Source organism: Amphichorda felina, assembly GCF_050947745.1.
Source record: "Amphichorda felina strain 45539 chromosome Unknown scaffold_7, whole genome shotgun sequence".
Classification (NCBI taxonomy): domain Eukaryota; kingdom Fungi; phylum Ascomycota; class Sordariomycetes; order Hypocreales; family Bionectriaceae; genus Amphichorda; species Amphichorda felina.
Genome location: NW_028145043.1, coordinates 2,311,205 through 2,335,099, shown reverse-complemented (window position 1 = coordinate 2,335,099; position 23,895 = coordinate 2,311,205). Strand labels below are relative to the sequence as shown.

General features: G+C 55.7%; 6 protein-coding genes across 6 annotated transcripts; 1 reads left to right on the top strand and 5 right to left on the bottom strand.

Annotated features, from left to right (window-relative positions):
• Nucleotides 1-402: 402 nt before the first annotated feature.
• On the top strand, nt 403-3,016 carry RRP6 (exosome nuclease subunit RRP6; the record flags this gene model as incomplete). Its single annotated transcript, XM_083196897.1, has 4 exons — nt 403-765; nt 814-1,013; nt 1,074-1,598; nt 1,648-3,016. 4 exons carry the CDS (start codon nt 403-405, stop codon nt 3,014-3,016), a joined length of 2,457 nt encoding a protein of 818 aa, XP_083048105.1.
• Nucleotides 3,017-5,711: 2,695 nt separating this feature from the next.
• ATP9 (ATP synthase subunit C family protein) lies at nt 5,712-6,328 on the bottom strand (the record flags this gene model as incomplete). Its single annotated transcript, XM_083196896.1, has 3 exons — nt 5,712-5,717; nt 5,779-6,170; nt 6,223-6,328. The coding sequence occupies 3 exons, from the start codon at nt 6,326-6,328 to the stop codon at nt 5,712-5,714; spliced, it is 504 nt and encodes a 167-aa protein (XP_083048104.1).
• A 3,860-nt stretch (nt 6,329-10,188) lies between these two features.
• On the bottom strand, nt 10,189-12,089 carry SAS2 (acyl-CoA N-acyltransferase; the record flags this gene model as incomplete). Its single annotated transcript, XM_083196895.1, has 3 exons — nt 10,189-11,010; nt 11,076-11,926; nt 11,969-12,089. 3 exons carry the CDS (start codon nt 12,087-12,089, stop codon nt 10,189-10,191), a joined length of 1,794 nt encoding a protein of 597 aa, XP_083048103.1.
• A 506-nt stretch (nt 12,090-12,595) lies between these two features.
• ACO1O0_007522 (uncharacterized protein) lies at nt 12,596-14,614 on the bottom strand (the record flags this gene model as incomplete). Its single annotated transcript, XM_083196894.1, has 1 exon — nt 12,596-14,614. The coding sequence occupies one exon, from the start codon at nt 14,612-14,614 to the stop codon at nt 12,596-12,598; it is 2,019 nt and encodes a 672-aa protein (XP_083048102.1).
• Nucleotides 14,615-16,045: 1,431 nt separating this feature from the next.
• Nucleotides 16,046-17,904, bottom strand: RPN3 (proteasome regulatory particle lid subunit RPN3; the record flags this gene model as incomplete). The annotated part of the gene is made up of 3 exons (XM_083196893.1): nt 16,046-16,189; nt 16,241-17,565; nt 17,637-17,904. 3 exons carry the CDS (start codon nt 17,902-17,904, stop codon nt 16,046-16,048), a joined length of 1,737 nt encoding a protein of 578 aa, XP_083048101.1.
• Nucleotides 17,905-19,102: 1,198 nt separating this feature from the next.
• TAF12 (transcription initiation factor TFIID subunit A-domain-containing protein) lies at nt 19,103-21,350 on the bottom strand (the record flags this gene model as incomplete). Its single annotated transcript, XM_083196892.1, has 2 exons — nt 19,103-19,357; nt 19,410-21,350. 2 exons carry the CDS (start codon nt 21,348-21,350, stop codon nt 19,103-19,105), a joined length of 2,196 nt encoding a protein of 731 aa, XP_083048100.1.
• Between the last annotated feature and the right edge of the window lie 2,545 nt (nt 21,351-23,895).

Genomic DNA, 23,895 nt, shown 5'->3' with positions numbered 1-23,895 from the left:
CGTACTTACAGTGACGATACCTATTGCTGGTGACGATATGACTACGCACATATACTTATGTATTATGACGCACCAGCCCGAATGGAGATTTTTCAATACCCCGAGTAGTAACCTCATCCATATGCAGGTCTTCCGAGCCCCGTTCCCCTCGCCCAGCCTGGGAGTCTGTAGGAATGGGTAGACGTTGAGTGAGTTGGTGGCTTGCTGCAGTTGCAGAGGAAGGTTGTTGGCATTGCCAACATCTGAGGCCCCACCACTTGGCACCACAACCTTCGTAGCGTCACCACTATCGATAAGCCCAAACAATGGCCTCGCTTGGGCATTTTTTTGACGGCGCCCCTTCGCAAAGAGCCAAACGCTGCAAAATCGCCGCGCATCCCACCGCGCATCCCGCCTAGCACCATGGAGCCGCCCCAGGACTTCAAGTCCTTACAAGAGGGTCTCCAGAAGTCCCTTGTGTCTACTGTCAAGGCCGTCAACCGCGTCGTGGCTGAGGACCTGGACTTCCAGCGCACCGTCAACCCGGACGTCGCCGAGCAGCTCGACGATACCTCCTCCCGCTTCCTCGATTTGTCCTCGCGCCTTCTCACGTCTGCCGCTACCGCCTGTGGCCTTGAGGCCCCGACTCTTGAGGATGCCGACGATATCGACATGAATTGGCGCGGTGTCGTCGATGTGGTGGACACGCTGCTCGAGAAGGCCGACACAGCCCTTGACGAGTACACCGGCTTGATCAAGCGCAAAGAGCCCCCGACCGGAGACTCCGTGAGTCCCATTGCCTCTGTATTGAGAGGCAACACTGACCATTTACAGGCGCCCGACGCAAAGAAGCCCAAGCCAGCCGCCAAGGTGGTTCGCAATGCGAACATCACCAAGCCTCAAGTTCAATTCGATGTCAAACCTGATAACTTCCCAACCGAGCCCTGGAAGCCCATCCTCACCCGCAAGCCTCATTCCACGGTCCCTCTGGAGAAGAGCCTCGTCACCTTTTCCAGCGGGAACGGATCTAAACAGTAAGCAAATCCCTTTGATATCAGCAGGGGCCCCCAACTAAGTGTCGCGTGTTGAAACAGGTACAAGCATCCTTACGAAACTGAAATCTCCAAAATGGACTACCCCAAGCGCGTGTTTGAGAAGTCTGAGCCGATTCCTTACCAGCCAGTGGAAAAGTCGAAACCAACGTGGGTAGACACTTACGAGGCTGTGCTCGAGATGCTCGAGCACCTAAAGAAGGCCAAGGAGATCGCCGTCGACTTGGAGCACCACGACTTCCGCACCTACACCGGTCTTGTTTGTTTGATGCAGATCAGCACGCGCGAGCAGGACTGGATCGTCGACACGTTGAAGCCATGGCGCCACAAGCTCGAGATTCTGAACGAGGTCTTCACCGACTCCAACATTGTCAAGGTCTTCCACGGCGCCTACATGGACATGATATGGCTTCAACGTGATCTGGGTCTCTACGTCAACAGCCTCTTCGATACATACTTTGCATGTGAGCTGCTGGCCTATCCCGGCCGAAGTCTTGCCTATCTTCTGTCTACCTTTGCCGGGTTCACAGCCGACAAACAGTATCAGCTAGCAGACTGGAGGATGCGGTAAGTCTTTACCTGCAAGACGACAGCTATATATAGCTAATTCTGTCAGCCCTCTTCCTAAAGAGATGATGTTCTACGCCCGGTCCGACACTCACTACCTCTTGTATATTTACGACCGCGTTCGCAACGACTTGATTGCCGCTTCGGACAGGAGTAACCCTGAAACAGACCTCATACGACGAGCCTTGGAAAAATCCAAGGACGTATCGTTGTACCGCCATGAGCACCCAGAATTCAACGACAAGACTGGAGAAGGTTCTAGGGGCTGGTACGGCTACATTCTCAAGCATGGGCACCTCTCTCTTGATGCCGAGCAGTTTGCCGTCTTTCGCGCCATATGGAAGTGGAGAGACGTTGCAGGACGGCGAGAAGACGAGAATCCGAACTTCATTTTGGGCTCCCATACCGTGGTACAGATTGCCCGAGTAAACCCGCCGGATATGAAGGCACTGCACAGCCTCCTGCCGCTCAGTCCTCCAATAGCGAGGTCGTGCCTGAATGAGATTTGGGGCCAGATACAAGCAGCAAAGTCCGAGGGCGGGCCAAGCCTGCTGCACTTCCTCACGTCACAAACATCGGACTCGCTAAAGAAGAATGGCGTTCCAAAAGGGGTCAAGCCTCCAACTATCTTGCCCGAGATTGATGATGAGACTGGTGCCGAGAGGCTTGTCCGTTCACAACTCTTTGGGGACATGGCTATCAGTTCTCGTTGGGAGGAGTCAAAGAAGATTCGGGACACAAAAGACGATCGTGTCCCCTTCCCCTGGCAACGATTTGTTCAAGAATCATCTGGTGCGAATGCGGTCGATAATACTAAGCCTGAAGGCGACACGGTGGAGACTGAGGTAACTGCGGCCGCAGAAACCACCGATCCGGATGCCGAGGCTATGGAAGAGGCCGACCAGGAGTTTACGCTGAAGCGAGGGAAGAAACGGAAGGCCGCTCCCATCGAAGAAGATTCTACGTCTAGTGAAGAGGCAGAATCCGACGAGGATAGTGATGATGAACCGATGCAAGATGCGGACAGCGGGATGCTCAGCATTGAGACAGATCAACCAAAGCAGTCCAAGAATAAGAAGGCGCGAAAGGCAGAGAGGCGAGCCCGCGAGAAGCAGATAGAAAACGAGCGGGCGCAGAAGAAGGCTGAGAGGAAGGTTCTGAAAGCCCAGAAGAAGGAGCAGGAGAGGAAGGAGAAGAGTGAGAAGAAGGACAAGGATCAGAAGAAGTTCGCGGCAGTGCCGTTCGACTACAGCACAGCGTCGTCTGTGATAAACGCCAGTCGCGGTGGAGGGGAGGAGCAGAAGAAGAAGAAGGAGAAGGCGTTCAACCCTTACGCTAAGTCGGCGGAGGAGGGCGTCAAGGGTGCGAGAAAGGCGCCGCCTATACGTGGTGAGAAGAGCGCAACTTTCAAAAGGTGATGCCGAGGGATAGCATGTTAGAATTACCTATCTTTGAATAGCACGATTATGTGGTTATACGGGTTAATTATTCGCAGTACTTGGCCAACGCATTAAATAGTATCATCCCACTGTGACCAAAACTAGTAGCCATTCGTATCTCACGTGTTATAAATAGTACTAGTAGTACGGATAAAGTAGACGTTATTATTATATGACCTGTAGAACTTACCGCAATGATCAAGATTATCAGTAATCCTAGCGTCGTCAATCATGCTCCGGAGGCGTCACGAAATGATAAACGAAGCTCCTCGATTCAAAATGAGTGCCCCAGAGCTACTAACGTGGTGCGTGCTGTTGAACAATGCAGTTCACTTTGAGACCATTTCTGGTCCGGTTCTGAGGACAATTCAGAACCAGAGAGTACGCCGTCTGCTAAATAAACTCGAGCCGGCTCATCCATGGCCAACGCCACTCCCATCCTCAATGCTTCAGGCACCATCACCACGTTCGCTGCTCACCCACCCTTGACGCGACCTTTTAACTCCAGGGACCGTGACACGCTCTTCGCACTCCCCCTTCTAGGAATTGACCCCGGCTCCTTCCTTTCCGCTTCGCGTGCCTTCCCTAAGGTAGGTAGGAGTACGAATTGGGGGACGCGCAGCCAGGTCATGTGACCGGGCGTGAGGGGAAAGTGAGGGGACGGAAACAACGACATGTCTCGTCAATTTTCCCTCTTGCACACTCGAAAACAGCCTCTGCCCGGTCCATTCACCCGTGTCACGTCGTCGTTGCGCTGCGTGCGCTCGGTGAGGTGAGTCCCGGCGTGAGATGGGCGATTCGGTGAAGTGTGGGGTCCGGTGAGCCGGTGATAGTGAGTTCGTGAGCATGGCACTAGGACAGCCGTTGGATTCGTCAACTGATTCGCGCCGAAGGCAGAGGCATTGACTTCAATGATTGACGATATGAGCTTGGTGAGATTCGCTTCGCTTGAAGCAGTGCCCGAGCCATCGTCGTCGTGCGTGTCCAATGGACACCTCGATAACATTCCGCACCCGATCCTCATTATCATCACACTCTGCCAGCGCTGATTCCCATAGCTTTCTAAATTTTGGCTCTTTGGGGTACCTCTTTCAAAATTGAACGCGCCAAGTCCCTAGGAGCGATGGCGTCGAGAGCCATGTGGCATCGTACGGTGTGCCAACAGCAGCACAACGTGAACCCTCAAGGGACAGGTTCCATCGGTATCGGGAGAACGATCCAAGGAAATCGGCAACAATACGCCATCTCTCAAGAACCGGATAATGCTGTTCGGAGTGCCTTTACCGGGGGATCCTAAACGACAAGGTCAGAGGCGCAGGCCTTCTCGGCAGAAGCCTCCAAGGTCCACAGCCACTGGGCAACGATTTCGATGAACCTCTTTCAGTCTCATCTCCAGACATTGAGCTCCTAGTTCTGTGGCATCCAGCTAGGCGTGGTGGGTTTGCCTTTGCTCGACAAAATCGAAAGCGGGATGTTATCGACTCCTGGACGCGGAGTCTCGGTAGGATGGCGTCAAGCTGCTGTCTCGTCTGTGGCCCCGGGCCGGAGCATTCGGATTCGGTAAGCCCTTGTCATTGTCGATCCTTTGGTGTTGTCAGCAGTTGAGTGAGTAGTCGCCAGTAGCGGCTAATCTGCAGCATCGGATCATTTCAACGTTTGCATATATGCTCTCGTTTCAACTTAGATGTCATCTTCAGAATCGCATTCCCAAGAGAAGTAAGCTCGCGGTTATGTCTGCCCTGTCCCCAAGTCCCTTTTCATTCCTAGCCACTTGTCCACGGAAGAGTCAAAGAGGGTCACCTATTTTGTTGATCCACCTCGTTCTCTCATTGCGCTGTGTTATTGGCTTCCTTGAGGTCCCAGAAGTGGCTCCGTGATAAGAGCAGAGGATCACAGGATGAGCACTTTGGCACCGTGTGGGGTCTGGTGTGTTCTTGGCCGCAGAGGATCCCACAATTCCATTTCTACCTGCTTGCCTCGGATTGCAGGCATCTCTCCGTCCCCGGGCCATTCACTCGAGTGGTTTAGGCCCTACGAAGTCGTGGGAACCAGATTCGAGCACCGACGGGTTGGCGGGTTACCGGCTGACCTCGGCTATGACTGGCTGGACGAGTGTTAACGCTTGCCATCTAAGGGTTATTTTCGCCCCGGAGACTCGGAGGTCCAAGCCCCGCCAAAATTGTTTACCGTTCCATATCCTCAAATGCCTCATATCAGGGGCAGCTCAAGTTGAAGTTATCAATCAGCAAGGCTAGGCCGCTTGAACTAGAATGTCTGTGCAAATACGTCATTGCGTTCATATGCACGTGGCACACATGTTGATTACATTTGATTTTGATTGATTGACAAAGGAAAACTCTCCCTCTGAAGAATCGAGTTGGATGAGTCTTTTTATTTTACAAATGGTCCCTGAGCAAGTGGTCCCTGGGGAAAACGGCGGGTTTTCCCAACTCTATCACAAAAGACGACACTGCTTCTATCGGCGTCCCATCCCAGAGTCTATCCCGTCGGTTACAATGCAGGTCCCCCCTCTATCATGAACGTTGGCTGCACACACATTGATGTGGCAAGCCCTGAAACTCCGCGAAATGCATCGAGCCAAGTAGGCTCCTTCTCAACTCGAGCTCGATCGATCGGTACGAGCGGTCCCAGTTGGCAATGGGGAATTCGTCGTTTAGGTCTAGTGAGGAATTTGTTAGCCGCGAATTCCCGGCTTGCGGGATTTTGCGGAGTTGACTTACGAACTTGGCCATGAGGGCAACCATGAGATCGAAAAGACCGATGGCCTCGACGAAGGCGAAACCCAGAATGGCGTAGGAGAAGAGCTGGCCACGGAGGGCAGGGTTGCGGGCAACACCGTTGAGGAGAGCGGCGAAGACGAGACCGATACCAATACCGGCACCAGTAAGACCGATGGCGGCAGAGCCCATACCCAGGTTCTTGGAGACCTCAACCATGGCCTGAGCGATCTCAGAGGAGTAGGCACGGCGCTGAACCTGGAAGGCGTTGCGCTGAGTAGCCTTGAGGATGGAGGAAGCCTGCTGGCGCTTCAGGGTCTGCATGGGGGTAGCAGTGCCTGTTGGGAAGGCGTTGTCAGCCACCCTTTCTTTGCAATTGGCCTTGCCCACGAGGCCTGGGAGGCCTTGGGCGAGCTCAATGGCAAGCTCGAAAAAGATTTTACTCACTCAGGGCGCGCTTGGAGGCGGCGACGGGGGCACGCATGGCAGGGCGAGCGGCCTTGGTGGCCATCTGGCCAGCGAGGCGGGAAGCGGAGACACGGAGGGCGGCCATTGTAATGGTTGTGAGGGGAGAAGGTTTGGTGATGGGCGTTGGTATAGAGTTGGGATGAAGGTTGGATGAAGAAGACGGAGAGAGCTCAGCGGAGGAGAGAAACAGAGGAGGAGAGGAGGAAAAGGGAAGAGAGGGAAAAAGGGCCAGCGGGTGGGAAGAGAAAGCCGGGTCCACTTGGATGGGATAGGCCAGGGGGGTGTGGACGAGCAGAGAGAGCAGAGCCGGGGCAACAAAAAGACTAACGGCGACTTGAGCAGCGATGGAGGGTGCGATGCCTGAGGTCAGAGGGAAAGAAACATTGGATCAAGCCGGTGGAACGCGGGTGATGATGGGTACCCCGTGTATGAAGACACAGGCGTGCAAATTTGGAGGCCGGAGTGGGCACTTACACGGGGAGCGTAGCCCGTCGGGGGAAGCCGGGTGGACTCGGTGGGAAGAATGCAGGGACATGATTGCTCTGGCTTGTTCTGGGCAGGTTGACCAGGTGGATCATGAATCATGGGAACGACTCTGTCTGGTCGAACGGATGTTCACTAACCTCAAGGTTTGGTTCAAGATGGTGAGGAAAAGCCTCAATTGGCTCAACCGGCACAAGGGAAGCAGAGTGCGCCCGACCGGAGGAGGAGGGCCTTGACGATATCTACGGATCCGGATACCAAGGACACACGAGCCGCTTTTGATGCTCCCCACGACCAGCACAGTGAGACAATACAAGAACATGCCCGAAAATACGTAATTGAGCATTTCCAGCATCGGGATATGAAAGGGGGCCGGTGTCCGAGCTGAGAAAAAATTTTCCTTTGGCCTGACTGTCTGAGGCACGAAGTTTTGGATTGGATTGGGAGGTCTTTTTTTTTCTGGATTGTGATCGCCTGAGGTTGCGACCAACAAGCTCCGATAGCTCAAGCTCAGTTTTTTTTGCTTTGAAGGGACCGATGCGCGATCCCTGTTCCCGGCAGAGACATTAAACAATGTGAATCACCTACCCGTTGGTAAGAGGGTGGGGTGGGGCACATATCACGACAGCCAACTGTAAGAGACACACCTCTCATGGCATGTTACAGAGTCGCCATAACTACGGATACGGAGTACTCGTACGGATATTATCGTTAAGTCGCCGCGCAATAATACTCCAGTATAACTAATAACCTCATTATTGTGCTTGGTTTCCTCTTGGCCCCGTCATATGCTCCCACGAGGCGGCTGCCCGCCAGCCTATCCCTTGCACGGACAAGCTAGCAGATATCGACTTCGAGTCAAAGAGAATCATCTCGAGCGGCAGTCCTATTACTCTGTTTACGAAGAATGAGCCGTGATATCATTAGCCATCTTATTATCATTAGCCACAAAGGCCCTCAAATAGCCATCAAAACTACGGAGTAATTACAAAGTACTAGGAGAACTCGCGTCAAATTGACACCTGTTGCTTTCCCATCACCAGGCTATGAAGAGAGGTACAACGTACCATGTGCCCCCACGGGCGCGGACCCCCACTTAGCAGCTCCCAGACGCCCCAGCAGAACGAATCAACCGGCCGAATTGGCACGTGAGTGGATCAAGCGAGCATCCATGCCTGTGAAAATAGTCTCTGCGATGGGGCTGATAAGGGCGAGACAGAGCTCCCAGGCGGTACTTTGTTACGGGCAAAGACTTCACTGGCCTTGTTGGAATGAGTGCAGTCATCAGAGGGCAGATGGACAAGAGGCGCGCGCACGCACACACACACTCGCGGCTATAAGAAGCGGATGCCCTCCTCGATCCCCAGCCCTAGGAGAGAGATGTTTTTTTGGAGGTGCTGCATGATGCTCCTCGGCTGTCTGGTGCTGCACCCTGGCGACGGTGGCTGGCCGGCTCCTGGGAGGGATCAGAGGACGCGACGTCAGTTGACTCGGCTCAACCATGCCTGACGCCAATCTCTCTATATTTCCCGTTTACGCCGACCCAGCCCCCTGGGCAGCCCGGTGCAACCGAGCCTCGCCATCAGGGTCCGGTCTCTCTCTCGCTTGAGGGACAGAGACAGCTACGAGCATCACGATAACACGACAATTGGGGGACGAGAGGCTGATTGCACTGGATTTCCAAGCTTCGAAGCAAAATCCCAGGGCGCAAAACCCCTCCCCGTCCCCTTGGGCCCAGCCTCAGACCTGCGCCCTGGTGAGACAAAGAACAGCTCGCCTCTTGCGCGCGCGGCGCCGCGGCCTGCGTTTGCACTCCCCCCGGTCCGCGAAGCTCTTCCCAGCCGGGCGGTCTGACCAATGGACGCTGCAGAAGGGGGGCGTGCGGTGGCCCAAAGGGGGAAAATGAGGCGTGGGTGCTTCTCGCTTCTCGCCTGGCTGGGTGTGGGCCGTTCCGAAATGGCATCAGCGGCCAGCGGGAGCAAGGCACCACCCACTTTGGGGGCGCAACCAAGCAAGCAGCACTCGTCTGACGATGAAAAATTTTCCTCGGTTGCTTCTGCGACTTTTGCGACGGCCCTTTCTTTCCTGGAATCTCCTGGCCGGCCTGTGTGCAAATTGGCACCCGGCCGGGGATGTCTCAGGGAGAAGGCTTAGTAGTTGGAGATGCCGAAAGTTTTGGAGAAGAGCCGTATTAATACGCGAGTCATCCGAAAGAGTGCAACCGGCAACAAGGTAGGGTTTTGTGCTACTGGCAACTCTGTTCTTCAATTTGAAGAAGGACAACTTTGCCTGATACTGATGCCAAAAAAAAAAAAAATATACGGTGAGAGATGACGAGGATCTTACGAGCTGCAAATTGCGGACCCGCCGGACGACCTGATTGTGCTTTTTTTTTTCCATCAAGTGCCTCACATCCTAGGGGATGAAGTTGAAATTCAGCGCACGCCCTGCCTGAGGCTCAAAATGACACATGGTGAAAATCGCACAGGGGGGGGGCCCGGCGGGTTGTGTCTTGTGTCTGTGGTGGTGGGTGGCAGCCGATCTGCCACACACGCCGTGGGCTGCATTCCCGAACACGTCGGTGGACAGGGGTCCTGGACGTGCCGAGACACTGGATTGGGACAGGGAAAGAACAGAGCGTGGCTTGCCCGATAATTTCTCGGAGGCCGCTGGTCTTGTTGCGCACATGCAATCGTGTTCGATGCAACGATAGGTCATGTATACCTCATGTTGTGCTAGTATGAACGACGACAAACACGAAAGGCCACGACATGAACGGTCAAAGTCGTCCGGAGGGGGCGCAATCGAGAGCGATTCCAGACAAGAGGAGAGGGGAATTGGGTTTATAGCCAGTCTGCCTGGTTTCGTCGCCCAGTGGGCTGGCCGTCCAGACAAGCTCCGTGTAGTCTCCCAACTTGGCTCTTGCATTGGGGCTAGCCAGCGAGCTTACGTAGAACGTCACCCACTTCCCTCCATCTAGGACGGCGACAGCATCGGGCCTCTATCATTCGCCAGCTCGAGCCTCGCATTCTATTTCTTATTGGAGAAATTGAGTTTTCTTGCCTTGTGGCATATGCCGGGGTTGCTGGTGGCCCGATTCTTCGACCCCGACTTTTGGTGTTGTGATTCCCCGGATACGTCACAGGTTGAATCCCCGTCGGCTCTAGACACCCGCCGTTGACGCGTGACCCGTTAGATCAGAATAGCAGAACCGATAAGTTTGGTGGGATACGCAAGTCCATTACCTGCACTCGGCTGTACAGTGTCGCTTCTCGCACGCCTTTTCTGGTATAGCTAGGTATGTTGGAAGTGATGGGTTTGACGCAGGGTATCTCATAACCACTACAACACCTAGGAGAATATCGAAAGCATCTTTGAATCGTATGTATCAGGTCCATTGTCCATTGCGTAATTCGTCAAATTGGGTATCATATCGCTACAACAAGAAAAAAAAAACACTAGTTACTCCTCCATCCCGTCCTCATCCTTCTCGCTTTTGGCTTCCTTCATGGCATACCCCTCCACAAACCCGTTGGGGTCGCATGTCCTCTCCAGGCTGAGCCGGTGGCTGGCCACATACCGGCGCACTGCCTCTTTGTCTACCTTGACCCGGGGCACTTGTCTGACCTGCAACGGCTCTGGTGACTTGACCTCGCCCTGAGCCCCTGGCTCCGCGGATTCCTGTGCCTCTGCCGCCTCCTCGTCTCCCTCCGTGTCCATCTTCTCCGGCTTGCCTGGTCCAACACCCGCGTCCTCCACCAGGTCCATCTCCCGGAGAACACCAAGGCAGTCCTCGAGCGAAATCCACGTAGCTTCGCTGCAGTCCTTGACGTCCACGACCACCTCCCCCTCCGCACCGCCGCCCTCCCGAGCCGCGGCATCCAGGCTCAGCAGCCATCGTGCAATCTCCCCCGCCCAGAAACGCTTGTAGCCTTTCCTACCCAGTTCTGATATGGGTTTCTCAGGCCCCCCGAGGACGCCCTCGCGCCGTGAGATCTCGTAGGATGCACCTATAAGAAGCCCACCTAGACCCTTGCGCTGCCATGGGGGAAAGATGAGGATGCATGCGAGATTGTTATTGTCCCATGACATCTTCTCTTTAGAGAAAAATCCTACAATCTGGGGCTGCGGTGGGTCCACCATATGGTCGCGCACCCCACCGGGCAGCTTCACATGTGGTGGCGTGTAGATGAGGAGGAAGTAGTTGAATCCCGTCACATCGAAGAAGACGGACTTGTTGTCGAGGAAGAGCTTGGCGAACAGTGACAGGTTCTGACAGAACAACTGTGTCCAGTTAGCCATGTGCAAACTCGAGCGCAGTCGTAGGCGCGCATGTTCCATCAGCTTACCCGGTCATTCTCCCCGTCAACCTCCCATATGCTCCACTCGCCATCATCCTGTATCGTCTGCTCCACGTACCGTACACCAGAATCCCCGCGCCTGCGCTTCGGGCCCATACCCTTGGGACCGCCCTGGGGCACCAGCACCTTACGCCTCCCCTGGGGATGGACATAGACCTTGCGCCCGGGCACCTTGCCCTTGCGCTCGCACACCCGCACATGGCCCCACCACGCTACCAGCTCCTTGGAGTACTTGAAGCAGCTGGGACACACGTACAGCCTCTCGAGGACGGGGTGGTGATGCTGTTCGCGGTCTCGCTTAGACGATGACGCCTTGCCCCCATCCTCGGCCTTCCCGCCCTTGGCGTTGCTGCCACTGCCCAGCCCCAGATCGCCGAGGAGCTCTTTGCCATAATAGCTCGGGTACCAGGTCCGGAAGCACAAGTCCCCCAACACGACCTTATCAATGTTGCGGTCTGCCCGCGGTGGCGGCTGCAGCGAGCGGTCAGGCGCCGTACCCGACGACAGCGCTGGGGGTTTCGGCGGCGGCACGGGTGTCACGACCGGCGGGGGAAGCCTGGTCCCAACGGGCGGCGGCTGGGCGGACGGGCCATGCGGGCGCACGAGGGACGAGAAGTGCCCGGGCGACTGGTGGGCGTGCGGCACGTGGTACGTGATCTCGGGCGCGACGAGGTCGGAGGTGCGCATCTTGTCGTTGGGCGCGGGGCCGCCACGACCGCCACCTGGCGGGGAAGTCTGCGCCTGCGCCTGCGCCTGCGATGCAGCGGGCTGCGTCGTGGGTGGTGGTGGCGCTGCCTGAGGGCGCGCGCGCGTCGTCTTGTTCGTGTCCTGCCGTTGGGCTATGGGATAGTATTGGGGGACAGGGACGCGCGACTGCGGACGAGGGGCGGCAGTTGGTGGCACTGGCGGGTATACGGGCGTGTGGCGCGTTGCGGGACGCGTCGCTGGGGTATTTGCGTCGGGAGAGGTGGTGGTGGGAGGTTGTTTGCGCTTCGGAGGCATTACTCGGCGAGTCGAGGGAGTGGAAGCACGGACGTCGGAGCGGTGGGTTTATATTCGTACTAACAGGTATTAAAGTCAAGACGTGGCGTTCTAGTGGGGGCGCGTCCTGTATTAGCATTTCAATCTTTGAGCGAGTTGGCGGTTGCAGCAGCGACGAGAGAAGCGAGTATTTCATTATTCAATCATGGTGTAGTTGAACAGGCGAAAGCTGTGAGTACCTAATGTACAGACTGCAGGAGTGGGCAATACTATAGAAGGAGCGACCAGAGGCAGGATCCTACCTCACGACAAGGTGAGTACCTAAGGAAGGTACTTAGCGATCGCGTCGTCACGTGTTGCTGCCATCAATTCACCACCAAGGTATCCGTGTACACTTCGTCTCTAGTCCTACACGATCTTTAAAATCACGGTTTTCTCATTCTCGAACTAAATATGCACTACTAGGGCGAAAAAACAGTAAATCTCGATCCTCGTATCGGTCGGTCATCAGCCCCTCCAACACAGGATCAGCGGCGGCGCAGTGTGCAGACTGGCCCAACTGCATTCTGGACGCGGTCCAGCGTGTCGTCGCCGTCATCCCACTCCTTCACTAGGGTCATCAGCCGGCGCCGAGCCAGCCCGGCGTCACGATTACGGTACACGCTGTCAATTTTGCGCACGTCGTTCCGGTCGTTGACCAGCCATCGCTTCTCCTCCTCCATGAACTGCGTGTACGTCACATCCTCGCCGTACCTGGCCCGCACGTTACCCTCGAGGTGCTCCCGGATAGCCTTGGCCGTCCGGATCTGGGCCGCTGAGCGGGTCCCCGGGTCGTGGAATGCCTGATCGCGCGAGGGAGTGAAGGTCATGTTGGGGCTCTCGAGATCGGGCAAGATGGAGATGGCGCTGTAATACAGCAGAGATGGGCTCTGGAGGATGGCCGATGACAGCTCACGCAGCCTGGGGGGCGGTATGGGGCAGTGGGCGAGATTGAAGTACTCCAGGTGAGGTGCCTGCTTGAGCAGTTTCGAGATAGCAGGCAATGCCCCCTCCTCGATGTAGTTGTATGCCTGACCGAGATCCTCGGTGGTATATGCCTGCCCTAGGTCTATGGCCTGGATGCCCGAATGTCCAGCTAGAGCCTCGCAGAGCGCAATGGCACCTTTGGTGCTGACGCCGACTGATTGTAAGAACAGTCGCGTGAGATACGGTGCCTTGGGTAGTGCGGAGGCTAGTAACTGTGCGCCTTCGTCCCCAAGTGGGTTACCGGACATGTACCATGACGTGATCCCGCAGTAGGGAGACTGAAGGAACTCCCCGATGGCAGTGGCAGCTTTGGTGGAAATGCCGTTGCCGTTCATGTAGATGTGTCGCAGGGGCAACTTGGTTCCATCGGGGACCTGGTAGGCGGCTAGCTTGGTGAAGAGCTCGGCAACGCCTTGGTCCCCCAGTTCGGCCTGGTCGAGATCCAGGGTTCGCAGATTCTTAGTCTCGGTGATGAGACGGAACAGATCATGAGCAGCGCCGGGGCCAAGTGGATTCCGTTTCAACCAGATATTGGTGACGGCGGGCGACTTGACCAGAGCATCAGCGAGGATCTTGAAGCTGGGCCCGTCGATGCAATTGCCCGCGAGATACCAAGTATCCATCCGGTCCGGGATTTCAGTGACAAAATCAGCAATAGCCTCCGCTCCCGTGGGCCCGATGATATTGTTGCCCAGCAGGAAGTGTCGCACAAAGATATTGCTCCGCAAGCTGTCCATCAGGCGCCAGATGTGGTCTGGTCCGACAACCATTTTGCACAGATCCATCCTGCCGTCCTCGTACACGACGCCTTTGCGGAACTCGGCACCTTTGGTACCGTAGTAAGGCTCACCCCTTCCGCCATCGAGCTCAAAGCCTCCCTCATCACCTCGAAGCTCGTGTGTTCCGCCACGCTCGAGGTGGCCTAGGAAGGGAGCCAGGTCCATCTCCTGGGCGACCTTGACGGGCATGGGGATGGCCGAGACGCCGTCGGTCGACACGGGGTATTTTGACGGGTCCCAAGGTCCCTGGGACATGATGCGGCTGGACCACACCGGGGAGAGGACACCGGGGGGTGCTCCGCCCGTCATCCCCATGGTGGTATGCCCGTTGCGTTTGGTGGCCACCAGCCGGTCGTATGTACGCTGCAGAGCGGCCCATCCACGCAGGCGCACCCGGTCGGCATCGTACCGAATGACGGCAGTCAAAGAGCCCTCGTGCGAAGGGTCTAGCAGAGCGGCGACGGCCTGAGCCAACGGATGGCGCGATGATTTTCGACGCGGCAAGTTGTGCAAGTCATCGGCGATGCGGTGCTGCGTCAGAGGCAGGGCGAGGATCTCGTCGGCCGTGTACGGGTGGGAGGTATCCAGGGTAGGCAGGTTCTGGGCGAGGTCGTTTAGAGATGTACGGCAGAGACCAGCGAGGCGGATGGCTTCATCCATATCGACGACGGTGTTATCATCCTTGGGTTGGTGGACGGTGAGTGAGGGGGAGGTGAGTTGGAGTTGGGTAGCGGTGGCCATGGTGGCTAGAGTAAGTGGTGAATAGATGCTTGATGCTGGTTTTTGTCTTATTCGGATGGACAGAGTCGGCGCAGTGTTTTATATCCCATCCTAATTCATCCCAGAGTCATAGTATATGTAGGAATAATAGACGTTGGAGCTCCAACCTTGCCGTGACGCCCCCCCCAATGCCGATCTCGACAGGCTGCATGCATGCATATGCACAATGTCAACTCCAAGGGCGCAGCCACTCCGGCGCAACGGTCGCAAAGACGCACAGAATGGGAAATGTCCGAGACTGCCAAGTGCCTAGTTTTCATGCGTTTAGCATAGGGCTGAGGGATCGACTGCGGTCCACATCGTCTTGGGGCGTGACTTGGTGATGGGAGGATTGACTTGTGAGTCAATGCTGGAAGGGCGTGCAGGGTCATATGGAGGAGGGTGGAAGGTGACGGAAGAATGAGGACGGCGTCGCCAGTCTGGGGGTTCGACCGTTGGGCGTGGGGTTGATTCTACCGTTGCAGCTGTATATGTAGTTGCCGTTGACTTGACATTCGGTACCGGTATTCATAGTATTTTGCGGGATAGCTACCGTAGTAACTAGGTAGTATTCGAATACGTAATGATTGCTATGGCGATGTCTATTGACAGATGGCTCATGGTCTGGGCAGCTCATGGATACTCCTAAGCCATTCACCACAGTACATGTACCATCCACCACCGACTGCACAGTTTTCAGCGAATATCGATGAAGAGAAAGACATACATCTTCAAATAAGCCTCTATAACTACCACTTAGAAACCTAGTATTCTATGAGGCATGACCTCGCTGATATGCACTAGATATACCACCTCGTTCAGGGTAGCAGACCTGATGGAGGTACCACAACGTCACGAATCAGGGGCAGCTCAAGTACCTTCAACAGTTCTAGGCACCGGACTGCCGCTTGATTTGTCAACATATAATTAGCATTCGGGAATAGGCGATGGTAACCCAGACTCGATATAAGGCACGTTGCGGACAAGGAATACATCACGTCGAAGGCCCCAAAACGGACAATCAAGAGACAAATCACTAAATTCCACCATCGTCTTCGCCCGCGCGGTCCTATCTTGTACATAGCAGAGGCAGCTCGCCTCCATGTAAGGCAAAAAAATGACGACTGAACGAAACAAAAGAGGATTAAAGATGCATACCTCCACGCGTCTATCATCCTGTCCGCCCATCCCAATCCACATAGACCAGCGCCAAGGGAGAGTGGTTTCAAGCGCCGGGGAACTCTAAGTGATCCCCAGACCAAGTCGAGCCCTATGAGGTTCGACGTGCAATATGGAGGGGAAGGGCACATGCTTGCGGTAAGGTGTGCACCTATACCGCAGAGAGCCCGTCCTCCGCTTTCCGTCCCCCGTGTAGTTATGATGCCGTAGGTAGTGACACAAAGTTTGTAGAATTTACATGCCCTCAAAGTCCCCACCGAGGTCGTCCTCGTCCAAGTCACCATCTTGGATCTCCTTCGCCATCTCACGCTCACGCTCACGGGCCTCCTGGGCATTCTTGAGCTCAAGGCGATGCTGGTTCATTGGGAAACGCATAGCCTGTGGTCTTGTCAGTAAATGGGGTGGAAAGTCGATGGGGAGACTGCCTACCTTGACACTCTCATCATGCAGCGCCAGGCAGGCCTGGATACGGTCGTGAAACGCCTCCCCAGGTTCGCGCGTGGCGTACACATCGCCCACCTCCTTGCTCTTCATGAATCCCCTCTCTCGGTCCAGAGTTGCCTCAATCACGCCGTCTCGGATGGCCTTGGCAACAATGTACTCGGCTGACTCCTCGCTACCAAGGTGCAGGCGAATGCAGATGTCCCTCAGCGAGATCCTCGAGTAGGACAGCGACATCATGCGGATGCCGGTCTTGATGACGTTCTGGCGTAGGCGCAGGATCAGGGTGTAGGTGCCGTCTCGGCGGAACGTGTCGGCGTGGTCGGCAATTGTCGTCTCAAAGTTCTCGAGGTCACCAACGCGCACAGCCTGGACCAGCAACAGGTACGGGTGAAGCGCGTCCTCCATGTTCGGCTGGCGGAAAGTAGAGCGCTCGGGAATGTCACCCATGAGTAGCTCAACAACTAGAAGAAGCTTGGTGGCAGTCTGCGAGAAACCCAGGGCGCAGTTGCTCCCGGGCGCCTTGCGCGTGGCCGCAGTCAGGTGTTCGTGTGCCTCGGTGTATCGGAGCTGAATCGCGCGAATGCGGCCCAGGTAGTACAGGAACCGGGCGACCTGATTATTGACGGCATTCTCGGGGAACTGAGTGTGCGAGACGAGAAGATCGGCTTGGTTGATGTGCGAGGTCAGTAGATAATTGCGCAGGAGCAGAACAATGACCGAAGCCTGTGTATCAATGTCCTTGCGCAGGACGGCGGTCCGGAGAGCTGCGAGCAGAGTCGGTCGGATGGCGACGATGGGTGACTCAGGAGACGGGGGCAGCGGGTCCATGTGCTCGCAGAAGAGGGAGAAGTAAAAGTACACCTTGGCGGAAAGCGAGTCTAATGTGCGGCGGTTGAGGGCCTGAATCCGCTCAGACAGATATTCCGAGAATTCGGCACCCTTCTTGTACTGCTTCGTGTCAAACAGGTAGACCTGGATGAGGATGCCAAGGAAAATGTCAATCTCGGGGATGATCTCCTTAACCTCCTTCTTGGAGCCATTCTTGGCCGGCTTGGCGTCGCTGTCGACCTCCATCTCGGAACTGGGTGACTTGCCGAGCGGCATGCTCTCGCGGCCGATGGCAACGAGCAGGTTCTTTGCAATGTTGCCCGAGGCGACTGTTGCGGGGAAGGTATCGACAATAGCCTGGGCGATGACATCGGGCGACAGGCGTTTGCGGATGAGGGAGATGGATCGGAGGGCACGGAGGGAGAATCTGGCGTCGAAAAGTGCAACGGCGCGATCTAGCAGCGCAAAGTTGCTCTTGATATCTGCGAGAGTAGCTGTGAGCAGGTGCACTGTAATACGAAGCTGCGTGAGCTGTTGCCGTTGGGAAACGTACCTGCGATGGCCTGCACGGCCGGATCGACCTTGGCGGCGGTATCCTCACCCTTGTCCTCATCACCCATGGAGACGTCGCCGTCAGCGTCAGCCGGCGGTGCTGACGACTGCTTCGAGGCCTTTGAAGGGGGAACAACGACCGTCATTTCCTCGTCGCCGTCCGTAGCGGCCTTCTTGCTCTTGCTCTTGCCACCCTCGACGTCCTTGTTGTTTCTGAGGCCGTTCTCAACGGGCTTGTTGCCGTTCCTCTGGGGCGTTTTGCCGGGCATGGCGGCGGCCGGTGAGACAGATACCTGGCTTTTCTAGGACAAGTATTCTGCGTCTCGGTAGTGGGCGGGTGGAGGCGGGTTGTGGTTGCTGGGGGTGCCTGCTGGTGGTGGTGGTGGTGATGACAAAGGGCGTCAATCGATCGGAGCGAGTCGCGCTGGAACCTGGATCGCTGGTGTCTGTGGTACGGGTGGCTGCCCAGGCCACGGCCGATCAAATGATGATGGTGGCAGATGAGCTTGATTGCACCGTTATCGTTTGGTGATGCGAGGCGACCTGGAGAGCGAAGGCTGAGATGGTGATGATGCTGCGTTTGCGTCTTTGGGTTTGGGGTGCAAAGAAGGTTCGAGCTTCCCAGTGAGCGCTGCTGGTCAGGCGAGGTTCCCAAGCTGCCAGCTGAGGTGCTGTGGGTATTGATACTTGGGTCTCTGCAGCGGTGTGGGAGAAATTAATGTACCGAGTACCTCTCTGGTGGCGCTCAGTTGTGCAGCGGCTTTGTGCCGGGTGTCTTGTGCTGTGCAGAGGCGCGTTGTGGGGGTCCCAAGGAGCAGGAGTGACGTTGTCCAAGTGATGCCTTGAGCTCTGCCCAAGAACCTGACAACAGAATGTGCGCTAACTGATCCGGCGGCGAGGTACTGCGCTAGCTACCTTATGCAGCGCCGGGGAGGATGTCACTCAGCCGAGTCCCTGATAGAACATCATTCAATGCTAAAGCATCATGCCGACTGGAATCTAGACAACGACTTTATCACTCTCATCACAATGTCGATTTCTTTCTTAATAGTGCACCATTACGAGTCATCTTCGGGGACCGGCATAAAGTCTGGTGTGGAAGGTGCCCAAAGTTCTAATATATTCCTCGTGACCCAGATACGCATAGACAACGCAGTAGGGCTCGACAGCTTCGTATTCACAGATGGTGCCCAACATTAAAGCAAATATCACTCCTATAGGAGGGATTTCGTGTACGGGATAGAACCGTTTTGAATTGGCCACATAACTCATCGTCTTTCTCGTGTCCCTAAGGGATTCACAAGATGCTCAAAAACCCCAGCGCCTTACGCCACAACCGTTCTCTTGACCTGTTGCAGGTAAGAACCACCAACGCCGAATGTCAAAATAGCAACCCTATTACATCTTCTGTCAGACCAGAAAACCAATTTCTTCTTAGCATTATCCGGCATCATAGCATTCTCACCATCACTCGCCCTTGCCTGGCATCACCTTAGCTGCCTGAACGGCACTCATCTTGGCGATCCAACCTGGCGACGGCTGGACCTTGCGGACGGTGCGGAGGTCATCGGACGAGTAGCCGGGGACGCGGATGTTGTACGTCCTCTCAAGAACAAGCTGGATATCGCGGATCTCCAGCACCTTGGATCCACGCTCCTTGGCATTTCGGCACGCGGCATGTAGAACATTGTCGACAAATGAATCGGCCATGTTCAAGACATTCTGAGAAAGTCATTAGCAACTAACAAATCCAAAGTACTGGAGTGGGATGTACCTCTTCAACCTCGGGCGTGAGGAGGTTCCCCTCCTGACCATCTGATGACCCTCCACAGACTTGACGCACCAACTCGTCTAGCTTCTTCTTGCTCAATACATGATCACCCTCCGCCTCGTTGTTGTACGCGGGAATCCTGTTAATCGCGGGCTGATGCAAGGCGCTACCCATGGTGCCAGTACCTTGGTTAAAGGTTGGCCGGTTGCCCTTAACGCCACCGCCTAGAGCGACACCCTGGGGGACAGCTGTAGCCTTCTCTGGCAGCTGTTTCGGTATCGGCATCTTGGAGTGCATGGCCGTTTGCGGTTGAGTCGGGTGCGCATGAGGATGGCCGTGCTGCTGCTGCTGCTGCTGCTGCTGGGAAGGCGGCGGCTGCGGCTGTTGCTGTTGCTGCTGGGGCATCTGCTGCTGTAGTTGAGGTTGAGGTTGCTGTGAGCCTTGTGAGGTCGACGGCTGAGGAGGCATCACTGGACCGGCTGAGGAAGGAGTTCCTACAGTTGGTTGCTGTGCCTGTGCCTGTGCATTTCCCGCGGTGGTAGCTGCGCGTTGGTTGGCAAGGGACATGGCGGCAGAATGACTGAGTGCTCGGCCAGGGCCGGGGGCAACGGGGGTCGAAGATCCCGAAGTCTGGACACGACCAGCTCCTTGAGCTCCAGATGGTGGGGCCTGGCTCACCGGGACACTGTTGACAGGTGTTGGCGGTGCCTGCTCAGATTTGTGAGCCTGGAGCTGGGGCTGCACCTGCTGTGAGGCGTTGGGCGCATTTCGATTCGGGGCCTGGGGATTCGGCGTGGTACCGTTCGCGGGCGACGCTCTGCTGCCACCAGCTGCCGCCGGCTGCTGCTGATTTGCCGCTACGCTCTGGTTGCTGGCTTGGGCGCTCTGGGAGTTCCCCTGTGACGGTTGGGCTGATAGCTGGGAGCCGCTCTGGCCACTCTGCATATCAACGTGCTGCTTTCGAAAGCTTTCCAACCACCTGGAGGCATCGGTGTAAATTTTGGCCTGCGCTGCCTTGTTTTCGTTGATCATCTTGAGCTCGTCCTCTGTGAAGGGGTTACCCTGGGACTCTTTCAAGGCAATTTGTCTTTCGATGGCCCTCATTTTGCTCTTAGAGTTCTCAATCGAGAGAAGCGCGCGGCCATATTTTGCGCGAATGTCTTGCATGTACTTGGCTGCCTCAGCTTGAGGCTTGTCCTTGAGCTCTGGCGGTATCTTGAACTGGATACTCCTCAGATGGTTCGCAATACTATCGGGTAGTTTGTTGACCTGGGCTGGACCTTGTTGTTGCTGGGGCTGTCCTCCCCTGGCGGTAGCAGGACCAGTAGTATTAGGGACGGGCCTGGCGTTCACCCCGGCCTGCTGCTGGCCCTGCTGCTGACCCTGGGGTTGTGTCTGAGGAGGAGCTTGTGCTAGGGGCTGCTGAGTTGCCGAAGGAGGCCGAGGAACTTGGGGCTGCTGGGGCTGCTGGTTCTGCTGGTTCTGCCCCTGCTGCTGAGGCTGCCCCTGAGACTGTGGGCGTTGCTGGGCTTGTTGCTGCGGTGTTTGCTTGCCCTGCTGTTGTTGCTGCTGCTGTTGCAGCTGTTGTTGATGGTGCTGCATCTGCTGCTGTCTGTGCTGTTGGATATGGACCTGGCGCTGCTGAATCTTACTCTGCAACATCCGGGAAAAGTTCATGATCTTCTCGGTGGCCTGCTTGTATTCGTTGCTCTGGGGCGGAGAGCTCTTAATCTTATTCCAGAGACCTTCGAGGCCGGCAATGTATTTTGTCTTCTCTTCCTCGCTCAAGATTGTAAGCTGTCGAATCTGGCTAGGTTGGAATAGGTTTGCCAGCGGCGATGTCGACTGCGGCTGTTGAGTCCCTGGTGCCACCGACGTCTGTTGCTGCTGTGGCTGGCCCTGGCCCTGGGCCTGGGCGGGCAGCTGTCCTTGGGCGGGATTCATGGTCGGCCCGTGGTCCGCCTGGGAACCTTTCTGTGGCTGGAGACAACAGTCGAGAGGGTGTCCGGGACTGGGAGCGCGAGCGGCGGGCGAGTGGGAAGAGATATGTTTTCGTGCCGAGTATCAGGAAATCGGGAGGGTGGATCTGTGATTGTTGAAAATGTTGGAAATGCAGGTTGGAGTCGGAGTTCCAAGAAATGGATGTCGCGATGATGCGCGCGGCTACATCTCCCGTCCTGGTTGGTGTGGGTCCCCGGCCTGTGAGCGACTGCAATGCCTGTGAGGGAATGGGATGAACCGGAAATTCATTCCGCCGATCCGAGGCCTGCCACGAAGCCACAGGCGACGGGAGCGACTTCTACGGGCAACTTGTTGGGAGTTTGGAAGCCATGTGCCATCCATCCTCCATCTCTGTGGCCATGACACAGTTTCCACAACATTCACCGAAAATGTACCTTTGCCCTTCAGGTGACTCGCTCTGAGGTCGGTGCTACTGCATTGATGGCCACGTCTAGTCTTCTTGCCCACCCGCAGGTGGCGTTGCGATGGCACCTGTACGAATAGCAGTAGTACTGCTAATCATGTTCCCAACTGATTCATAATGCCCTTGTACTGCAGTAATTATTAGATACAATCATCAGGTATATCGCCCTTCTTCTTGTCCTTATAGTTCCTTTTTTGTTAACAGAGAAGAAGAACTATTCAGCGTATACGAGTTCAGTCAGTAGTACCTAGTGAATAGGCTGCGGTTCCTCGCCGAAACCACCGCCCGCTGCTGGCTTCATACCTCATGCGGCTAGTCATTGCTTAAAAGACCATCCATCCATCTATATAATCTTGGCATCTGATCATATCATATAGTCCATGGATTGCTAAGGTAATAATATTATCTATAGAGTACATGAATTATTCTGCTCTTGATGCCCAAACAGGTTCAAGTACGACGACTGTGATGTGGGTGGGCTGGGCACAATGACATTGTGCCACAACAGCACGCGACATCTAGAAATGGAGAAACTTCAGCATTGAAGAGGTATGCATATGGGAGAGGTGGCTCAACTACCGCACAGGTATCTACTACCAGGAAACGTGAAGTAGTACCTGGCGTGTACTCAGAGTACTGGTATATTGGGTGGTGGCCATGTGCCATATCCGTGTCTTGCGACGGCAACACGATGCTTCGTACCGACTCGCCCAATCTGCCTCCTCCACAACACACAGACGCACAGACGCACACATACACAGGCGCAAACCAAACAAACACACAGCTCAAATCCGCCACAGCAGATGGGATTGCGACTGGGATTGCTAGTGTTCCGACAGTTCAGCATCGCAGATTCGCCGCCCAGAGCATCCAACGACAGCAAACAGCGGGGAGGTGTAGGCGTGCTGGAGTGGTTGCACAACAGTCACACCATTGCAACTGAACTGGGGGACTTTTACTGCACCATTGGGAGCTGTTTGTTTGGCCGTCCAGCTCGATTCACCACTGATCAACCCCCCCGGACAGGGACGACAAGCTTGCTACTAGTACACAGTATAGCCTATGGGACATTGATTGATCAGCAGGTAATAGATTGCGCGGGAGGTGATGGCGCTGCTGCAGTCCGACGAGACAGGCGTCTCCTTGCATGGCTTGAATGGCTTGCATTCAAATTGCTTGCATCGCTTCCGTTGCTCACGGGCAGGATCGGAGCACTGAATTACATAGGAGTTAGGTACTGCTACTGGTACGAGGGAGGTGATGACAGATGCGGATTGCCTTATCATGGCCATACGAGTACGCGGAGAAACCGACCGCCTCGACCTCTCAACCTCTCAACCTCTCAACTGCCATCCTCGGCCAGGGTGACGCCACTCTCCCCGGCCTTTGACCTCGATCTCTTTGGGCGTCTGCCAGATTGCCATTGAGGCCGATTGACGGACTCGAGGCGGATAGCTGCATCCATCACCGCCGCCATCGCCGCCGCTGCCGCCACCGCGCCCAGGTTCAGAAATCAGAGCCAGAGTCTCTCCGAGCCCATAATGACCCCAGACACAGGCGCAAGGATACTCATTGTCGACTCCCTGCTGAAGGGTCCTGGTTTAGGCGCTGCCAGGCTCCATTGGCAGCCCGTTGAGGCCTGAAGCACAACAGCGAAGGCCCTGGAAGCCCACCTGTGGACGCTGGACAGCGGTTGAACTCCACCCCCCAACGCTCCCTGCCACCATTCGCCGTTCCCAATTCCCCGTCTGGCCGCATTGCATCTGCGATGCTCTGCTGGCAGTCGAGGTACAGTACTAGTATTCCACCACTGCCTTGCATGGAGGTACATGGCATTCCTGTACCAGGGCCTCCTTTTGATTTTTGATTTTCCAAATTCCCTGAGCTTTTTTTTTTTCCTTCCCTGCCCTTCTGCCGCCCTCATCCATCGCCGCACACACTCTCATATCAGTTGAGTGGCACACTCACTCTCACACTCACACTCCTCACTCTGCCTCTCAAAGTACGGATACCTGGTTACCCCACACGCCCGGCTGGCTCCTCTCGATCATCGACCTGGACAAA